General features: G+C 32.2%; 2 protein-coding genes across 3 annotated transcripts; both read left to right on the forward strand.

The window, feature by feature from the left end:
• Positions 1 to 1,417: 1,417 nt before the first annotated feature.
• On the forward strand, positions 1,418 to 12,406 carry LOC101217608. Of its 2 annotated transcripts, XM_004147069.3 has the most exons (12): positions 1,419 to 1,587; positions 1,688 to 1,786; positions 7,456 to 7,540; positions 8,328 to 8,397; positions 9,230 to 9,290; positions 9,384 to 9,437; positions 10,050 to 10,206; positions 10,298 to 10,394; positions 10,644 to 10,753; positions 11,316 to 11,422; positions 11,782 to 11,892; positions 12,009 to 12,406. In XM_004147069.3, exons 1-12 carry the CDS (start codon positions 1,498 to 1,500, stop codon positions 12,123 to 12,125), a joined length of 1,158 nt encoding a protein of 385 aa, XP_004147117.1. In that variant the 5' UTR covers positions 1,419 to 1,497; the 3' UTR covers positions 12,126 to 12,406. The 2 variants fall into 2 exon arrangements, with proteins under 2 accessions (XP_031741991.1, XP_004147117.1); XM_031886131.1 differs by lacking the exon at positions 1,688 to 1,786 and having other exon boundaries at positions 1,418 to 1,587.
• Positions 12,407 to 16,533: 4,127 nt separating this feature from the next.
• Positions 16,534 to 18,508, forward strand: LOC101217379. Its single transcript, XM_004147068.3, has 3 exons — positions 16,534 to 16,858; positions 16,953 to 17,158; positions 17,918 to 18,508. Exons 1-3 carry the CDS (start codon positions 16,766 to 16,768, stop codon positions 18,225 to 18,227), a joined length of 609 nt encoding a protein of 202 aa, XP_004147116.1. The 5' UTR covers positions 16,534 to 16,765; the 3' UTR covers positions 18,228 to 18,508.
• The last annotated feature ends 1,099 nt before the right edge of the window (positions 18,509 to 19,607 follow it).

Consider the following 19,607-nt stretch of genomic DNA (forward strand, 5'->3'; position numbering starts at 1 on the left):
GTAAGGAAGAAAGGGCTGATTTGTAAAATAGGAGAAGTAGGGGGGTGCAGTAGCTGACCAACTTGGAGGCCTTTTCACCTGTTGTCTCCAAGGACGAAGCTGATTTGAGTGTCTACGAATGTACTCTTCAATTACCTTCCCCAAATACCCTCCACCCACTTTCTCACTTTAGGTGGAATCTATTTAGTTTGGATACACAACTGTTACTGTACTACTCTTTTAATCTATTTTTCATGTTTATCCATTTGTAAATAAAATTTATTGACATATCAATTCTAATTGATATTTTTATTGTGTTTACCTCATATAAACTTTATCATTATGGTTTAGTTTGGTTTGAGTTAACCCAATATGTTGTAACGATGATACCAAATGTGACGAAATTCATAATTTAAGAATAATAGTAACCATGATTTAAACTCGAACTCAAACCATAAATGTAATGTTAACAATACAATGTAATTTTTTAATGTAATAAAATTGATCATCTTCACATAGACTCTATGTGTTAGTACGAACGGAATATACAAATAAACAACATACATAATTAAATATAACTCACTTTTTAAATTATGATTGATTTATTCTAGTTAAATTGTGTAAATGATCTAATATTGAAAAATTCTATAATTTTGTCTCTATTTATAGAGTTTTTAGCATACCGAATGTGAGTTTTTGGGACCAAGTTCTTAACTTGGACTTAATCTAGATTTATTTGAATTTGACCAAATCCATCTAAGTAAAAGTCTTGCCTAATTTAGGCTGAGGTCCATTGGAGCCATTTGGTTGGATTAGTTGAATCTGTCCCATGGAGGACATTTGATTTGTCAACTTTTTTATCTTTTTACTAAGAAAAATAAACTTTAGTTGGATGGAATAATAATTCACCTTTATTCAAGATCGAGATTGACATTAAGATTTAAATATAAATTTCTTTTTATCTTCATCTAAACTATTGATTGTTTTGCACTTTCTCGACCATGAATATGACTAAGACATTGTGTATTTTTTTTCTTCAAATCACGTAATCTTTTGTTAAATCTGATTCGTCCTAATTATTCGATTCATTTGTGTTTATGAAATTATGCAATCTTACTCGTCAAGAGTTAGTTCAATAAAGAATGAAGATTTATTCATCATAAAAATTAAAACTATTGTATTTAAGAAAGTTCAAGTTTCAGTATAAATATTAAAATGGATAGATAAAATATGTAATGTAGAAGATGAGACGGTACTTGCAAGATTTGGGAATGATCAAATACAATGTTTAAGGCGAAGAAGCTCAAAAACTATTTAAACAAATAGTCAAAAATAGCACTAAAATGAGATGAAAAGTAGAAAACCTTTGGAGGTTATTTAGGATAAAAACGTAACTAACCGCTTCAACAAGTCAAGAGAAAAAATAAATGGGTTCATTTATCTAAAAACTAAAAGGGGTCATTTCTTACAATAACGCCTGAAAGAGAGTGGTGATCGGTGGAAGGAGGAGAAGAAACGATGGCGGATACGTGGGCCAGAGCTGCCGCCGATGCCATTCACTTGACTCCTACTCAGGCCGTTCTCTACCTTTCCGGCGGCGCTTCTCAGGTCTTCATACAATTCTTTATTTCACACTCTTCTGCCTTTGATTTTCCGATCATCACTCTCTTTTTACTCGCATTCGGATTGTTACTTGTGAACCAATTAGGCCATCGGGTGGTTGCTCTCTGTTCCTGGAGCTTCCGGTACAGTCCTCGAAGCTCTGGTGCCTTACTCCAGGAATTCCATGGTCCAGTTACTAGGCAAGGTCGAACACGACACCTTAACAAATTCTTTATTTACGCTTAAGTTTTCGTAATTAATTTCGCGATTAGAGAAAAATTTTCATTGATTGAAACCAAATATCAGATTAACAGCGAGAACTGGTGAATGAAATTAGCCATGGCGGTAGTATTATTGTGGAGTAGTTAATGTCGATTTAAATGATTTTAGTTCTACCGGAGGACAGACTGAATGAAATCGACTACAAAATGATATTGCAGTTATGTATTCTTACTCATTGTTCCTGAAATTTTAGAGTGAAATTTGAACTCATGACTTTATGGATATTTGAGCTGTAACAGAGGAAGCAGAATTTGGGAGAAAATTTACTGTAAATTCTTTTATTTTTGTATATGAAAATATTTACATCAACCAAGCTTGGTATTTATAGATGCTTGGTAGCAACTAATAACTGTCTAACAGATTAACTAATACAACTAATACAACAGTTATTAACAGTCTAACTACTGTTATTGTTAATAATCCCCCTTAAGTTGGACGATGAATGTCTTTCATTCCCAACTTGGATATATGTCTGTTTAAGGTAGATGAAAGTAGTGCTTTAGTGAACATATCAGCTAGTTGTAGGCTAGTGTTGATAGGTAAAACCTTTAGAAACCCTTCAACTATTTTGTCTCGAACAAAATGACAATCAATTTCTATGTGCTTTGTCCGTTCATGGAATGTCGGATTCGAAGCAATAGCAATGGCTGCTTGATTATCACAGAAAACAGTGGTTGACATCAAGGTCTTTACTTTAAAATCAGTAAGGAGCTGTGTGATCCATACTAGCTCACTGGTGACTGATGCTAAGGCCTTATATTCAGCTTCTGCAGAGGACCTTGAGACGGTTGCTTGTTTCCTAGATTTCCAGGAGATGATGGAATCCCCTAGGAAGATACAGGACCCTGTGACCGATCTTCTAGTGTCAAGGCACGATCCCCAATCAGCATCAACGAAGGCTTTTAAGTGAAACGAATCAATAGGTTTTATTAGAACACCTTGTCCTGGGGAACCTTTGAGGTACTTCAATAGGTGATGAGCAGCATCTAGGTGATGTTTAGTAGGCTTGTGCAAAAATTGGCTTAAGCGGTGAACAAAGAAGCAAATATCAGGTCTGGATATTTGTAAGTATATCAGTCTGCCAATTAATCTTCTATAGCAAGTGGCGTCTTCCTCAGTTAGTTGTTCTCCTTCAGATTTACATAGCTTCAGATTAGGATCCATAGGTGCTACAACTGGTTTAGAATCAAGAAAACCAGTATCTTCTAGGATTTGAAGACAATATTTTCTTTGGGAGAGCATAAGTCCTCGTTCAGATCTTGATAATTCTAGACCCAAGAAGTATCTTGCTTGCCCTAGGTCCTTTAATTTGAAGTGTGCCTTCAAAGAATCTTTGATTGAGTTGATACTCGAAGGAGATGGTCCTGTTAGTAATATGTCATCAACATATACTAATAATGCTACAAAGGTGCTTCCATTCCCCTTAGTAAATAAGGAGTAATCAGCCTTGGATTGGATGAAACCATGTGAGGATATTGCTGCTGCAAATTTTAGGAACCATTGCCTTGATGCTTGTTTAAGACCGTAAATGGACTTATTTAGTTTACAAGCCAATTTCTCTCCTTTGTTTGGTACTTGAGAGGTTTGATAACCCAATGGTAGGGTCATGTGCACTTCTTCAAATAAGTCTCTATTGAGGAAGGCATTATTTATGTCCATTTGGCTAATGAACCAATTATAGGATGTGGCAAGAGCTAAGAATATCTTCACAGTGCTTATTTTCGCCACTGGTGAAAAGGTATCCAAAAAATTGATTCCCTCTTGTTGGTTATAGCCCTTTGCTACAAGTCTTGCCTTGTATCTATCAATGTTACCATCCGGTTTGCACTTTACTTTGTTCACTCATTTGCTACCAACGGTGTGATGATCCTTTGGAAGGGATACAATTGTCCATGTATTGGTTCTTTTCATGGCTTCTATTTCCTCAGCCATAGCTTTTCTCCAAGTCTGATGTTTCACAGCTTGGTGATAATATGTGGGTTCATAGATGGAGGTAACATTGAACATATAGTTCTTATGGTGTTGAGAATAGGCATTATAGGAGAGGTATTGGTTAAGGGGAAAGGGAGTTGAGTTTTGGGAGGTGAGGTTGCAATAGAAGTCTTTTAGGTAAGATGATGGGTGGTGTGGTCGGGAGAATTTTCTGGTCACGATGGGAATTGGTGCTTGATCAGTGTTACTGGTTTCTTCTGAGTTATTGACATGTGGGTTTTGATCATCAACACCGTGGCTGTCTTCAGGGGTATCCTCTGTCGTAGGTCTTGCATCAGTAGTTGCATCAATAATATCTTCCTTTTTTAGGCAATCAAATAGGGGGCATGGTATGATGAATTGCTCAAGGAAGTCATGGGAGATGGGAATGTCCTTTTCTTTGATAGAATGAAAGGGAAATAATTCTTCAAAGAATAGGACATCCCTAGATATAAAAAACTTTCTCTTGACTATGTCCTATAATCTGTATCCTTTTATGCCTGGTGGGAACCCCATAAAAACACAAGGTTGTGCTCTAGGATCAAACTTAGATCTGTTTACTGAGGAGGTAGAGGCATAGGCAATACACTCGAAGGTCTTAATGATGTTGTAATCTGCTTTTTTCTTGAATAGAGCAACAAATGGAGTGTTATTTGATAGTAATACCATAGGTGTTCTGTTGATCAAGTATGCAACACTTAGAACACATTCTCCCCAAAAGATAAGAGGAACCTTTGATTGGAACATCAATGCTCTTGCTACGTTAAGAAGGTGTTGGTGTTTTCTTTCCACTACTGAATTTTGTTGAGGAGTGTAAGCACACGAGAATTGATGAGTTGTTCCAGTTTTGGCAAAAAGATCCCTGAAATTCAACTCAGGAGCATTGTCAGATCGAAAGACCTTGATGACTTTTGAAAATTGGGTTTCAATTAACTTGAAAAATGTAGGAATAACTTGTAGGATATCACTCTTATGTTTCAAAAGATATACCCAAGTGTATCTAGATTTATCGTCTACAATGGTGGCAAAATATGAATGACCAGCATGTGTTGGAGTTTTGAAAGGACCCCATATGTCACAATGTATAAGATCAAATACATTTTCAGCAATATTATTCAATATAGGAAAAGAGAGACGTCTTTGTTTAGCTAAGGGACAAATATGGCAGACTTCTTTACAATTTGGAAAGTCAGAAATTTCTATCATCTTAGCTAACTCCTTTATTCTGCTGATAGAGGGATGTCCCATCCGTTTATGCCACATAGAGGCCGAGACTTTACACATTAGTGCAGTGTGCTGAATGCAATTAACTCTTTCATTTTTCATTCTGAGTAGGTAGAGCCCATTAGTTAATTCAGCCTTCCCAATCGTTTTCGAAAGCCACTTGTCCTGAATAAGACAATTAGAATCAGCAAATGATATGGCAAATTTGTCATCCTTGAGGAGAGTACTTACTGACAGCAGGTTATACTTGAAGTCAGGAATATAAAGTACATCTTTCAGGACTAGATCATTTGATATGAAAACATCTCCTATATGCTCAACCTTTAGACGAGTCTTAGTGGACAAGATAACAAACATATTCTGGGCGCTATAGAGATCTGTAAACAAAAACTTGTCATGGCAAATGTGTGAGGAAGCACCAGAGTCAATGATCCATGTTAAGGGATCATTGAGTGAGTTAGAGAGGCAAGTACCTGCTATGTGTGTAGTCTCATTTTTGAAATTCTCACCATTTTGAGGTGTGTTGAGATGAGTTTGAAGCATGCCCAGAAGCTGTGTATATTGATCACTGTTGAGACTAGCAAAAAAGGCAGATTGATTGCTCTTAGAAACTTCTGTCACTTTGTCATTTCCATCTTGGATTGTGTTGTTCTGTCTTTGATGGACAGAATTATTGCTGTTGGCAAGTCTATGTCCGGGTGGGTAGCCATGTAACTTGTAGCATTTGTCAGCAGTGTGTCCTTTATAGCCACAGTTGGAGCATATAGGTCTTGTATCTTTCTTCTTGGATTTATCAGAAGAAAATCTTCTTTCAGAGTTAGCCATCAATGTGATGCTCTCAATGGAGGGTGAAGATCCAATGGATCTTTGTCTTTCTTCTTGGATGATTAGAGAAAAGACTCTATTTATGGGAGGTAAAGGATCAATCAACAAAATTTGGGCTCTAATTTGCGAATAGGATTCATTTAATCCCATGAGAAAGGTCATTACGAATTCTGCATTCAAGAAATCGATCATTTTCTTTGATCCTTCACAAGTGCATTCATCCATAGGACGATATTCCACAAGTTCCTGCCATATAGTGGTGATTTTTGCATAGTATATTTCAACTGATAAACTTCCTTGTGTAGTGGTTACTAGGTCCTTTCGTAACTGGTATATGTGAGGTCCATTGGACTGTTTATACCTTTCTTTCAATTCATCCCACATCTCCTTTACGTTTCCATTATAAACGAGGCTTGCTGCTATCTCTTTTGAAATAGAGTTGATAATCCAAGAAGCTATCACATCATTGTTGCATTTCCAAGCGGATAATAGATTACCTTCTGAAGGTTTCTTGATCAGGCCGGTGATGAACCCAACTTTGTTCTTTCCAGATAAGGCCAGCATCATTGCTCTACTCCATGATGAGTAGTTATTCGATCCTGCCAATGGTGTAGAAACAAGGTTGGTGGTTGGAGTGATGGAATGATGAAGCATGAAGGGATTTAGTTGGGCGTCAAGATCAGAAGAGGTAATCGGAACTGAGTGGTTGGAGCTGCCGGACATCGAACTCTCAGGTGTCGTCATTACTGTAGACTGCACGAGGGTAAATGACATTCGGGTTTTATTCTACAACTCTTCTTTGCGGAAATTGCTCTGATACCATAACAGAGGAAGCAGAATTTTGGAGAAAACTTACCGACTGCAGTAAATTCTTTTATTTTTGTATATGAAAATATTTACATCAACCAAGTTAGGTATTTATAGATGCTTGGTAGCAACTAATAACTGTCTAACAGATTAACTAATACAACAGAAAATAACAGTCTAACTACTTTTATTGTTAATAAGCTGCAATGGAGTTCAGGACAGTAGTGGTATTTGATTCTCATGGATGAAGTATCCAGTATAAGGGTGGTCCCGGTGCTTATAGTAGGGTTTAGAGTTGCTGTTTCATTTTTGAGGTTTTTTAGGAGTTGGGAAATGAGATTTTAAGTTTTTTTAAGAAAGAAAATATGATGTAGAAAGTAGAAACAAATAGGGTTGGCAATTCAATGGCTTCCTGTTTGCTGGAGATTGTTGATTGTTCGATGACTGTAATCGAACCTGTTATCAATAGAAGGAGAAAAAAATCGATAGCTCTCTACTAAAACATTCTTACAAATTGTAGATTACATGCATATCTACAAAATTTACCAAACGTCCTTGCCTAAGGTTTTTGTGAAGTGAAACAATCACCTACCAACAGCTTTGAACTTGGATAGCTTTGCTTTGAAGCACACTTTTAAGCTATTCAACTTTTTGTCTAGCATATCTATTCCTGTCAAAAAGCTTAATGGAAGAATCCCCATGAATAGTGTTAAATATAGCTAAAAGCCTAAAGTTGATGCTGATACTTTTGTTTCTTTGCTGCAGGTCCCTTCTCAGTTCTGCAGCCTTAGAACTGCTGAAGAATTGGCTTTGCTAGCTTATAATCGTGCTCTGAAGCTATCTAGGCCAGGTTTGTAAATTGTGACTGTTATCATATCTCTACGGTATCTTGGTACAGCAAAAATAATAAATAACACTTCTCTTATAGAAATTATGGAATTTCATTTCAACATGATGAAAACATGGTTCAATTCATATTGACTGCTTTCAAAGGCTATTTATCGCATGCTCATTTAATTTTCTTTTAAGCTTGGTACATAAAAATTCCAGCATTTCTTACACTATTTTATTTATTAATTTTTTAAAATAAGTTGATGTACGCTATTCAACGATCAATTGGGCATAGGACATTAGACACTTGCTTGATTGCATGATTTGGAATCTCATTTGTTTACTTGTTTCTGCTACTTGTCTTGATTATTTTCAAATTTCATTTCGGGTTTTTTCTTTCTAAGTTTTGATGTTTTATTTGGTATTGTTTTAATCATTTTGAAAATAAGATACGTCAAATCATATGTCAGATACGTCAACACAAAAACAGATATGTCAAATCGCATGTCAAATACATATTTGAAGAGTATCAGGAAGTATCAGAATCTGATACGGATTCTTTGTATGTCATTATATTCTCTCATTTTTATCTCAGTGTAAGTCGTCATTCCTATTATAAGAATATATAAATAAAGGACCTGAGTTTCAAAATCGAAAATTGGGGCATGTGTAATGTAGTAATTAGTAAAAGCTGCTATGAGTTGACAGTAAAAGAGTGTAATATGTATTTTATGCCAAATATGTGTAACCGAATTCTGTCACTGTGTTCCAATGAACTAGCATTTATCCAGTTATCTGAACGACAGGTTATCCTGTTCTTGGTGTCGGTTTTACTGGTTCTTTGGCTACCACTCATCCAAAACTTGGTGAACACAGGTAATTTGTCAAAGTTTATAATGAACTGGATGCTTTCCTGCTATATGTGAGTAGGAATATCATTACGGGTTGGTTTGGTTCAAGGTTTTATAAATGATTGGGATAAGATGTTTGGAAACATAATGTGTGGTAATCAAAGATAACTGTGTTTGGTTTTACATGAGAATGCTATCAAGATTTTATGGAAAAAAATTATTTTGTATTTAATTTATGATAGTAATAAATTGATTAATTAAAGAGTAAATATCATTCAATATATTGATAAAATAATAATTAAGAATCTATTATAATTTTACTTGTAAATATTTGAAAGTTGCATAATTTATAATTAAAACTAACAAAATTAATATATTTAATAGAATATCAAATTAGTTCTATTCCAATTTTAATTTTAATTAAATAATGTAAGAAAATTTATTTTTGTGAAGTTATATTATTAAAAAAATAAAATAAGAAAATGGCGAGTAAGAGAAAATGTTAAAATAATAATAATAAAATAAAAAGAAATTTACACAAGGGAAAAGAAAAGATAGAAAGAAATCTACAATTTTGCAAAGTAAAGCAAATCCGAATATCGGATGGTGGTAAGTAATAAAGATGCCTAGGAAAGTGATATTCCCATGAAAATGGACAAAACCCATCAAACAAACATGGGCTTTAAATGCTCAAACACACTCCCAAGACCCACCTTAAAAAACCTCCACCCAAACGGGGCCTAAGGTAGAAGATAGGAAACTCATGCAGCATGCTAACAATCTCCTCTTACTATCATCTGTTGTCCCTTAAAGTTTTGTTCACTGGCCCTCTTCTCTCTCTCTTGTATTTTGTGTAGGATGCATATGTCAACAAGATCGTCTAACCGACATTGGGTTTCCACAATCACACTATCAAAAGTAATTTTCTGATTGGGAAGACAATCTAATTATTATCCTTGGCTATTTGGTCAAACATCTGATCCTATGTTAGCTTTTACTTGATTAATTTAGGGTTTACGTACTCGGGAGCAAGAGGAGATACTTTCTGGTCATCTTTTGCTTAAGGTATGCCCAAGGATCCAAATGGTATTGTTAACGTAAAGTATCTGAACAGCTCATATACTCATCTATTATCGTAGCCGAAGTATTGTTCACAAGAACATTTAACTATAAATTGATGAAGAGAGAAGAAAAAAAGATGATGGAAAAACGAGTTGGGCGATGTAGCTAGTAGGTTAGATAGTCGCCTCGCTGTGTAGGAAACAATGAGAGAGCATCGAAATCTGAAGGGGATAGGAGGTAGGAGGAGGTAAACCTCATATATAAATATAAGTTGATTATTAATATCACTAAACGTTCTGTCAGGCAGGCTGTAATTGATGGCGAAATCTAATCATAACAGGAAATTCTAATCAATTGGCCCTATAAACTTGGGAATACCCTAGTCATTAGGGTGCTTTGAAGCAACTCCAAATTCAAATTACTGTAATTTCCCGACTGATGCCTGATGCTGTGCTGTATCAGATATACTTCATCCAATATCTCATATAGATTTCTCGGATGGCAAATTTATGCCAACATGGATATTTATTTTTCTAAAATTTGAAGTTTGGTTTGGTTTGGTTTCTTGGTACTATCATTAACATCTTAGACAGCTTTTCTATTTTATGGTCTTAGGCAATTGCAAAGGCTTGTAAAGTTCCTGGAACCTTTGTTTCGGATTTGACTCAATCTGATTTAGTAGAAGAATGTGAAACACTATTCACCGAGGATGAAGAACTGGAGCAACTAATAAAGGGGGATGTTTGCTTTAAGGTGTATCCATTTTTAAGTGGTATAATATCTATGGATTAGAACCAGTCTTAACTGTTATATATGGTGGCGACTAAAAGTTTCAAGATTCTCATACCAATGATTTTTTGCAGAGACCTTTACATCAGATGCAGAAAGGAAAATAATACTTTCTGGTTCTTTTAATCCTTTACATGATGGTCACATTAAGCTTTTGGAGGCTGCAACCAGGTATGCAGTGTTGTTTAATATTTTTTTTAAATTACGATAATTCTCCATGTCTAGACTCACTCTTGAGTCTTGACCAACATCCAGTATCTCTGGGAAGCTTCATAAACCAAATGAAATTTACCAGATATTGAAGGAGAGAATTAAGAGAATAGGGACCGGATATAATGATGCTTATAGTCTCTCTAAAGAACCCGTCTCTTCCAGATCTTAACTGAATAATTTCTTTTGAACTTTCTTATCTTTGTACAGCATGTGTAGTGATGGATATCCTTGTTTTGAATTATCAGCCGTGAATGCTGATAAACCACCCCTGTCTGTATCACAGATCAAAGATCGTGTTGAGCAATTTGAAAAAGTCGGTGCGTCTTGTTTCTTAACTGTTTTCTATTATGTTACGTTTAGGTTAAATTAAACCATTACTCTTGAACTTCTGCACGAGTTTCAATTATGTCCCTCATGTTAAAATGATGTACAGAAATTGATGTAGTAGCAATGTATAAAAATTGAAAGGCCTGCGTGAGTACAGCCCATTTCTAACGATATAAAAGATTCCTGTTATTCATCTAAACTCAAAATATGTCATTGATATCATATCATTTAGAAAATCAAGAGCTTATACGAAATCTAAATGATGTCACATATACTTTCAATTTTTTACACACCAACAATCAGGTCAATTTTCTTCTATCATTCTAATAGAAAAACTCTTGTTTTTTAAAAAAACAGTCTCAATGTTTACAAGAGTTAAAGTGATAGTCTAGGACTTTACAGGTACAATTGAAACCCATCTCAAAGTTAAAAGGATATATTCCATAATTTACCCTATAATTTCTGTGATTTGTACAGTTGTACTAGATCTGATTCTTTTTTATTTTTCCTCATGTTTATCTATTTATCTTTCAATTTTCATCTGCACGGCAGGAAAGTCGGTGATCATTTCTAATCAGCCCTACTTTTACAAAAAAGCCGAACTCTTTCCTGGTAGTGCTTTTGTAATTGGTGCTGACACTGCAGTAAGGTTAATAGATGTAAGTTTTGACTAGTGGAACTATTCTCGTTCTACCATTATCTGATTTAACATATTACGGGTATTACTTTACTTTCTTTCCTCCAAATGTGAACTTCTGTTTGGTGCTTTTCTTTTTCCCATCTCTTTTATCTTAATTCTTCGGTGGACTTTTTTTTGCTTTTCAAAATTTGAAAAAACGTTTCTTTAAATTAAAATTAGAAGCAAAAGAAAAACATTACCAAACAAGTATGATTTGGAAAACAGAAGATAAAAAACATCTGAATCTCACTTCACATAATCGTCCATTTCTCTACTTGTGCAGCTAGCAAATCTGATGCAATGCAACATTGCTTACATGTTTTTTCCATTGATTTGCAGCCTAAATACTATGATGGGGATTATAAGAAGATGCTGGAAATTTTGATCCAAATAAAAAACAGAGGGTGCACGTTCCTTGTCAGTGGCCGTGACATCGATGGTGTTTTCAAAGTACGTAAGCTTAGCGATTTATACAAAGTTTACATACCTCTTGTTTCCTTTGGACAATTGATCTTGATGCTCTTGCTCTTTCTTCAACACCATTATCTTTAATGGTTTTCATTCAGGTTCTTGAAGATATTGACATTCCACAAGAGCTAAGGGACACGTTTATCCCAATACCTGCAGACAAATTTCGTATGGACATTTCCTCCACACAAATAAGAGAACAACTAGGAATTTAAACTTGTAGATGATTTATTCTTGCTGCCAGATCTTGAAAGTGTCAGACAATGCTGCATCTTGATTAGGTAAGTATGATTAATGTTTCAAATAAAATAAAATAGAAACTCTTTTTATTTTATAGGACGTACAGGTTGGTTGGTGAAATATATTTTTACATTATTGGTGCTATAAACGGGGCATTGTAAGGGTATGACCCAATTGCTATTTTCAGTGGTCACTAGTGAAGTGATTAACGAATTGTTTAAATTTGTTTTGATGCTTGAGTGCCCTGTTTTTGGCATCTTTAAACTCTTCCTTTATTATTTGTTGATTAGAAAAAATAATAATTTTTGTAAAAGTCATTTTCGTTTAAATTCTTCTATTTAAAAACAACTTTAAAAACTACTTATTTTCAAAATTGAACGCCAAAAATTTGTAGATTTTATTGGTTTTTTACGATGCTTAAATTCAAATCTTGATTCTTAATTTTACAATGGTATTCTATTTTACCACCTAAATTTAAACCTCTTATTTTGCCTCTAACTCAAAGATGAAAAAGCATTATAATCGTCACCAAATTGCAAATATCTCAATAACATATCTTTGATAAAATCTACCCGTTTTTAGATTGTTTTGTTAGTTTACATGTTTGATTTGTCAAATAGTGATCGGATTGACTAGGAAAAATGTATATACAAAAAAGCTCATTTTACTCGTGAAATTGTAAAAAATAGCAAATTTGACAAAATACTTATAAGCTATAGTAAAATTTGAGGTTATATCAATAACATATCCTTGATAGCAAGGGATATTCTTTTATAAAAAAAAACTACTATAAGTGTTTCTAAGTGATTTCTTTTTTAAAACTACTATAAGTGTTTTTAAGTGATTTGTTTTTTAAAGTGACTTTTTTTAAAAAAATTTAACATTTGAATAAAGTTAAACCAAACAAACAATATTTGACTTCGTATGTTTTTCATTTATAGGTTTAAAGAACAGGGATAGTTCACTACAAAAAATAACAAAAAAAAAAACCTTATAGATTACACCTTTCAACATAAAATCAAATCAATAAAAATCTTAAATTCTCACTCATAAGTAGGGACAAAAATGAAATAAGACTTCAATAATTAAATATACATTAAATAAAGCTTTTCTTTTGAAAAATACATGTCAAATAATGTTTTTCATGATTAAGTCTATTTTTTCTCCATTTCTTTCGATAAAACATACGATTTTTAGTTTTCAAATTTTGGCTTGGTTTTGTTGTAAGAATAAATGAAAATATTAATGTTACTTTCACATATTGACTAACAAGAACTTTTGAGACTTTTTTTTTTTGTCAAACTAAAAGTTAATATATATATATATATATAATTGCTCCATTTTGTGTCAAAAATTTCATAAAATTCAAAAAAGTTTAAAAAATACACATAAATTTTTAAAAAGGAAATAGCATTTGATGACAAATATTTAGAACAAAAACAGTACATGACACCTATTATTTTGCAAATATGACAATATGACAAATAATTAGTAATAGAAGTTATCTATTTTTATATTTGCTACTTCTGCAAGTAAAAAAATGTAGTAACATAATTCATATTATCATAATTTTTTTTTTTTTGTTATTTTTGCAAATGTCTCTTCTTAAACTTTTTTTAAAAAACTCTTAGGGTTAGATTTAGATAGAACGGTTAAATTGTAGTTTTAAAAATATACCTGAATTTAAAAATTTTCAAAAAATACCTTAACCAACAAAAAGTTCAAAATCATATATATATATATAATTTAGCAGAGAAAGTAATAGTTAAATTTCCCATATCTTTCATCTTTTAAGGTGTATTCATTTGATGTCCATTTAAGTTTTTAATGTTTAATTTTCAACCAAAACTAAACAACAAACTTAACTAGAGAAACCATGTGTATCACTTGCATTCGTCGTGCAACGTGCAATATCATCCGGTACTATTTGATGTCAAATGTGATGAAACTAAATCTTCCTTCATTTTCTTATTAATAGAATGTCTTCCAACACAAATTTCACTATCGTCATCTTCTCTTCTGTCAATCGTACAATAATCACATTTAAACCCACCAAACTCAACCCCTATAGTCTGGAAGCACCCAACAAACACCACCCAGTTGTGTGAAAATATTCAAAGGTTGGGGTTTATAGGCTTTTTTTTCTTTGTAGGATCCTATATTTTAAAGATTTCCAAATAAAGTTTATTACTTAAATTGTTTAATATTTTTATTTCATGAATTGATTCTTATTTACTAAGACATTGATTGATGTGATAATAATGATATCATTTTTCCTAAATAACATTCATTCAATAATGAGCATACGTAAAGTATTAAATGCGACACAAATAATGTCTATTTTTCTGACGTTATTTGTCTAAACAAGACTGCCTATCATTTATTTGAGATATATTAATGTTTAAAATACACATTTTAATTTGAGGGAAAAAATAGGTAAGACGTAATTAGTGAATGATTTGTTTTTTTCATACATATAAAAAATAATATGTAGGATGGAGAGATGAAACCACCTATCATAACAGACATAGATTCAGTTTTTTTTAAAAAAAACAACCTATTACTAAATGAGTAGGAGTGAAATTCATCTTGCACCCAATGTTCTGAGTATCAAATGAGAGGTTTATCGAGTCAGCGATGTTGAGCTGCCATCACCTATACAAATTTAAGAATAATATCGGGTGAACAGAAGCTCATAGTTTGTTCAATATTAAAATTAAGTTACCTAGATCATCAACAATCAAAATAGTCGATTTTATACTGTAAAAGTGATTATTTCATGGTTACAGTCTTATATAAACTCTTTACATATAACGTTTTCATTTTAATGTCTCCACGTGAACTATTCAAAATCATATCATTTGAACTAACTACAAAGTAAAGTTTAAAATATTGATGGTGATGGATGTATCGAAGTCTTATTTTATAAAAAAATATTTTGATGGATATTTTTGAAAAATTAAAATGTATTTAAATTAGTTAATAAATATTTTTTATTTTAGAAAAATAAGTAAGCATGTATGCTATTCTTATTATATTCATATTAGTGCCACTTTGATATTTATTTTTATGATTTGTGAATTTTTGTTCGATGTAGTGAAAATATTGATTCACTCCTTCTATTGATATTGAATTTGTAGAAATGTGAAAGTATTGATAGAAATATTGACATGTCGATCTAATTTTATACTATGGTTTTAACTTTAAAAAATTGTTTTTATTTTGGGTGTTGAAAATTTTAGTGTAAACATTAGGTGAATGAGAATATTATTTTAAACTTTTTTAAGTTGGTATTAATGAAACTTTTTAGTTGTTGAGTGAATTTTTTAAACAAAACTTCAATCATTTCCAAGGTATTTTTTTATCTCTTTCAAAAGTTTAAGGGTATTTTTTTAATAGATTTTGGATGGAAAATGAATCTCTATACTAATGCTTCATTTAATGTTTTCTCCATTTTAGTAATGTTAAGTTTTTCTTTTCTTTTCTTTCTATAATTTGAAATTAGTAACTTTAGTCATGTGGTGGTGTGAAAATTAAAATAAGATTAATATCTTTGTTGTATAGAAAAAAAATATAGTAAAATGTATTAATTAGTGATAGAAGTCTATTTGTTTTTATCAATGATAAATTTCAAAATTTTGTTATAGTTTGTAAACATTTTAATTTATTTTGTTATTTTTAAAAATATTCATTTTTTTCTTTACAATTTATTTTTAAAAAATATCTTTTTTGCATTTTATTTTGTTCCGTATTTCTCGAAATGTTCTACATTTAATTTTTAAATTTTGAATTTTGTTTCAATTTTGTCTATAAGTTCTAAAATTTGCTCTTTAAATTTCAAGAATTTTACTTTTAATTTTGATTTTTCACTCAATATTTATTTTTATCGTAAGTGTTGATTATATCATTAAAGTGAGTATTTAAGACGTAAATAAATGTATAATTTTAATGCCAAGACCTCGGTATTTTAAAGAGGCACAACCACTATATCAAAAATAAAATATAATAAATTAATACATTATTTAACATATATTATAATTTAACACTTCAAAATTAATATTAAAATATAAAAGTCGGAAATGTGGGAAGTGCCCTGACCCCTTAATAGATTTGTTCATGACAGTAACCGTTGATGTGACCACACATGAAGAGAAGAGATTTGATGAGTCTGTGTTCGACTTTAAATTTCTATATATTTATCAATTATCTTAAAAAAAAATGAAGCCAAAGAATTTAAAAACAAAAGAAAATGTATATATAACTATTTAATTTTTTAAATTTGGTTAAAAATTCAACTATCAATTTATTAAATAAAAAAAATGAAGTGGAAAATGATTGAGGGTTTGAAATGATTGTTTGTTTTTTCCAATTAAAGAATTGAAAACTTGAAGAAGAATGATTACATGAAAGTGGATTTACTTCTCAATACAAAAATTAAAAAAGTAAAAGTAGAAAATAGAAAATAAAATAAAAACAAAAAGCATCTAAAACCGAAGATATTATTTCTTGAAAAACCGACGACGAAAGAACGAAACACTAAGAAAAGGAAAAGGACGACTGGCAGCGGCCGCGCCCCCAGATTGGAAACTTCACCGGCGCTGAATCAGTTACAATAATGGCTACTTCTTTGTTTGTAATAGTCATAATCGCCTCTCTGCATCTAATTGCTTTTGTATTCGCCATCGGAGCTGAAATGCGCCGGAGCACGGTATCCCTTTCCCTCTTTTTTTCTGATTTTTCTCAAAATTGAGGCAGCTCAAACCTTCTAAGCTTTTGTTTCTGTGTGTTTATGGACTTAAAAGGCAGCGGTAGTGCCGGATAAGTACGACGAGACTACTTATTGTGTTTACGATTCCGATGCATCGACGGTGTACGGTCTTGTAGCGTTTGGTTTGTTACTGATTAGCCAGACAGTGCTTATGGTAGTCACAAGGTGTCTCTGCTGTGGTAAAGGCTTGAGAAGCGGAGGATCTACTGTTTGTGCAGTCATCTTCTTCATCATTTCTTGGTATTTTCCTATTCTTAAATCAATATCTAGAATTGGATAGAATATTTAGTGATGGATCTGTTTATCTTCATTTTGCCTGATTTCTGTATCTTGTTGTGTGAATGAATCATTTGGCCTTGAAGTTTGAAGTGTTTTGAGTAAAATGCTGTAGATTGGAGGATTTGTGTATATGTCTATATTACTAAAAGGTAAAATCATGGCCCTTTCAGAAGAACTTCACCAATTTAGTTCAGATCATATGGAAATGAAAACCACTATAATTCAAGTAAAATTTGTTTGGCCAAATCATTATTTGTTACTAAATATCTTTGGTTAATGTGTTTGCTTAATTGTCATCACAAGATGTTTGTATGACGATGTGATTGTGATAAAGTTATTCTTATTCTCTGGTTTGGAAGTATGAACTGATACTAAGACTCTACTGAGCATTAAATCACTATTAAAAATCCAAATCCTCTAGTTTGGTAACCATTTCATGTTCGGTATTTTAATTTTGAAAAGTAAGGACATGAACACGTTTTTACCCATGTTTTAAAAAACTTGGGCTAAATTTTAAAAACTTGTTTTTGTTTTTAGAATTTAGTTAAGAATTCAACTCTATTATCTAAAAACGACATCAACAAGAAATTGAGAGGAAGATATAGACTTAATTTTCAAAACTGGATGGTTACCAAAATGAGACTTCAGTTGATTCATTAGGGCAAATCAAATCTCTTTCTATATGTTCCTTTGACACTAAATTTTGAAAAATGCAACCAGGCATCTCTTCTTGGGAGCTGAGTCCTTATTGCTGGCTGGGTCTGTGAGGAATGCCTACCACACCAAGTACAGATCAGTATTGCCTCTCAATAACTTGTCATGTGCCATGCTTCGTCGTGGGGTGTTCGCTGCTGCAGCGGCTTTGACATTTCTGTCATTGGTGTTTTCAATCCTTTACTACTCGATGCACTCGAGAGCCGATACCGGAGGCTGGCAAAAGCATCAGAATGAAGGCATTGGCATGGGGCCGTCTAATTTACCACAACAAGAGCAGCACGAGCGGAGAGCCGAAGAATTCGGGAAGGTTTAGCTATAACAGGATTTGATCATTAGATTTTATGCTGGGAAAGACAGGTATAACAAAATATCAACTTGTTGCTAAATTATGAATATGTAAAGTGGTAGCTGATATATATCATATATGTTTTGGTTTTAAACTGTGGACTCCAAGATTCATTGCTTACTGAATTTTGGACCATTCACTTACACATAAACTCCCAATATATTATTGTTGTTATTATTATTATTTGGGTATATAAGGTTTAGTATGTTTATTAGTTTGTTTATTATGAAGCTTTCAAACATTCTATCTGACGCATTGAAAAATCACTTTCTTTCCCTATCACTTCCTTTTCAGTATATTATTGAATGAGACCTTATCAAAGACAAGTACTTAGTTTGTTTAAGAGTAACACTTGATAAGGATAAGCACGATAGACCGACCAAACGGTTGGTCAAAGAAGAGAAGGGGCAAGCCTAGGCGTTGGTTTGGAGAAAGTCCAAATTGATAATCAAAGCATTGAATTGACTGACGGACTTGTACTTTATTAAACCGGCCATAATTGATTCAGTGGTGGTTTGGTAAAAAAATTTACTTCAACCAACAATTATACAACTCTAATATTTGAGTGGGCTTAAGTTGCACACATCCTTATACCTACATCTAATCATAAAGATGAAAATTTTGTTATGTTTGAATCTTTGTTGGATAAGTATTCTCCCGTATTGATGAAAAATATTTGTTTTATGCTAAGTTTAGAATGTAAACAAATTATTAGAAATTAAGAAACTTGGTGTTGGTTTGGTAATATTATTGGTTTTTGTTTTCAAAATTTGGAAATAGAAGTGACTTTGGAGCACAAACAAATGAAGATTTATTTTTAAAAAATTATTTTCATGTAACACTTTTCATTAGTAATTTAAAATTCTAGAGAACAAAAAAAAAAGTTACCACCTTACTAAATATGCTTACGTTAAAAAAAACGAAAACTATTTCTCAAAACACAATTTCTTTGTTCTTTATTATAAAATTGAACAATAAAAATAAGGCAAACAGAATTTAAAACCTTAGTTTTTTTATTTTAATTTTATTAGAGAAAACTTTTTCCTTTTGTTTATTATTTCAGAGAAGAAAAAAATTCGTGTCCTTATAAGGTTTAAATTTAATTGCGTTTGGTTTTTATTGGAAGCAAATGAATTTAAACAATTAAAAGTAATAATTCATTTCTAGTTTTTTTTTTAACTTAATCATTTTTTAGACAGTTTTGAAGTTTGTATCTATTTAGTCTTTAAAATTTTGAAAGAATTATAGATGCACGTATTCGTATCTAGTAGATGAATATATTTTACAAAACTTAAAAATTCAAGAAATGATAGTAAATTTAAAAGTTGAGACTAAATAGACACAAGT

This window comes from Cucumis sativus, chromosome 5, assembly GCF_000004075.3.
Source record: "Cucumis sativus cultivar 9930 chromosome 5, Cucumber_9930_V3, whole genome shotgun sequence".
NCBI classification, from domain to species: Eukaryota; Viridiplantae; Streptophyta; class Magnoliopsida; order Cucurbitales; family Cucurbitaceae; genus Cucumis; species Cucumis sativus.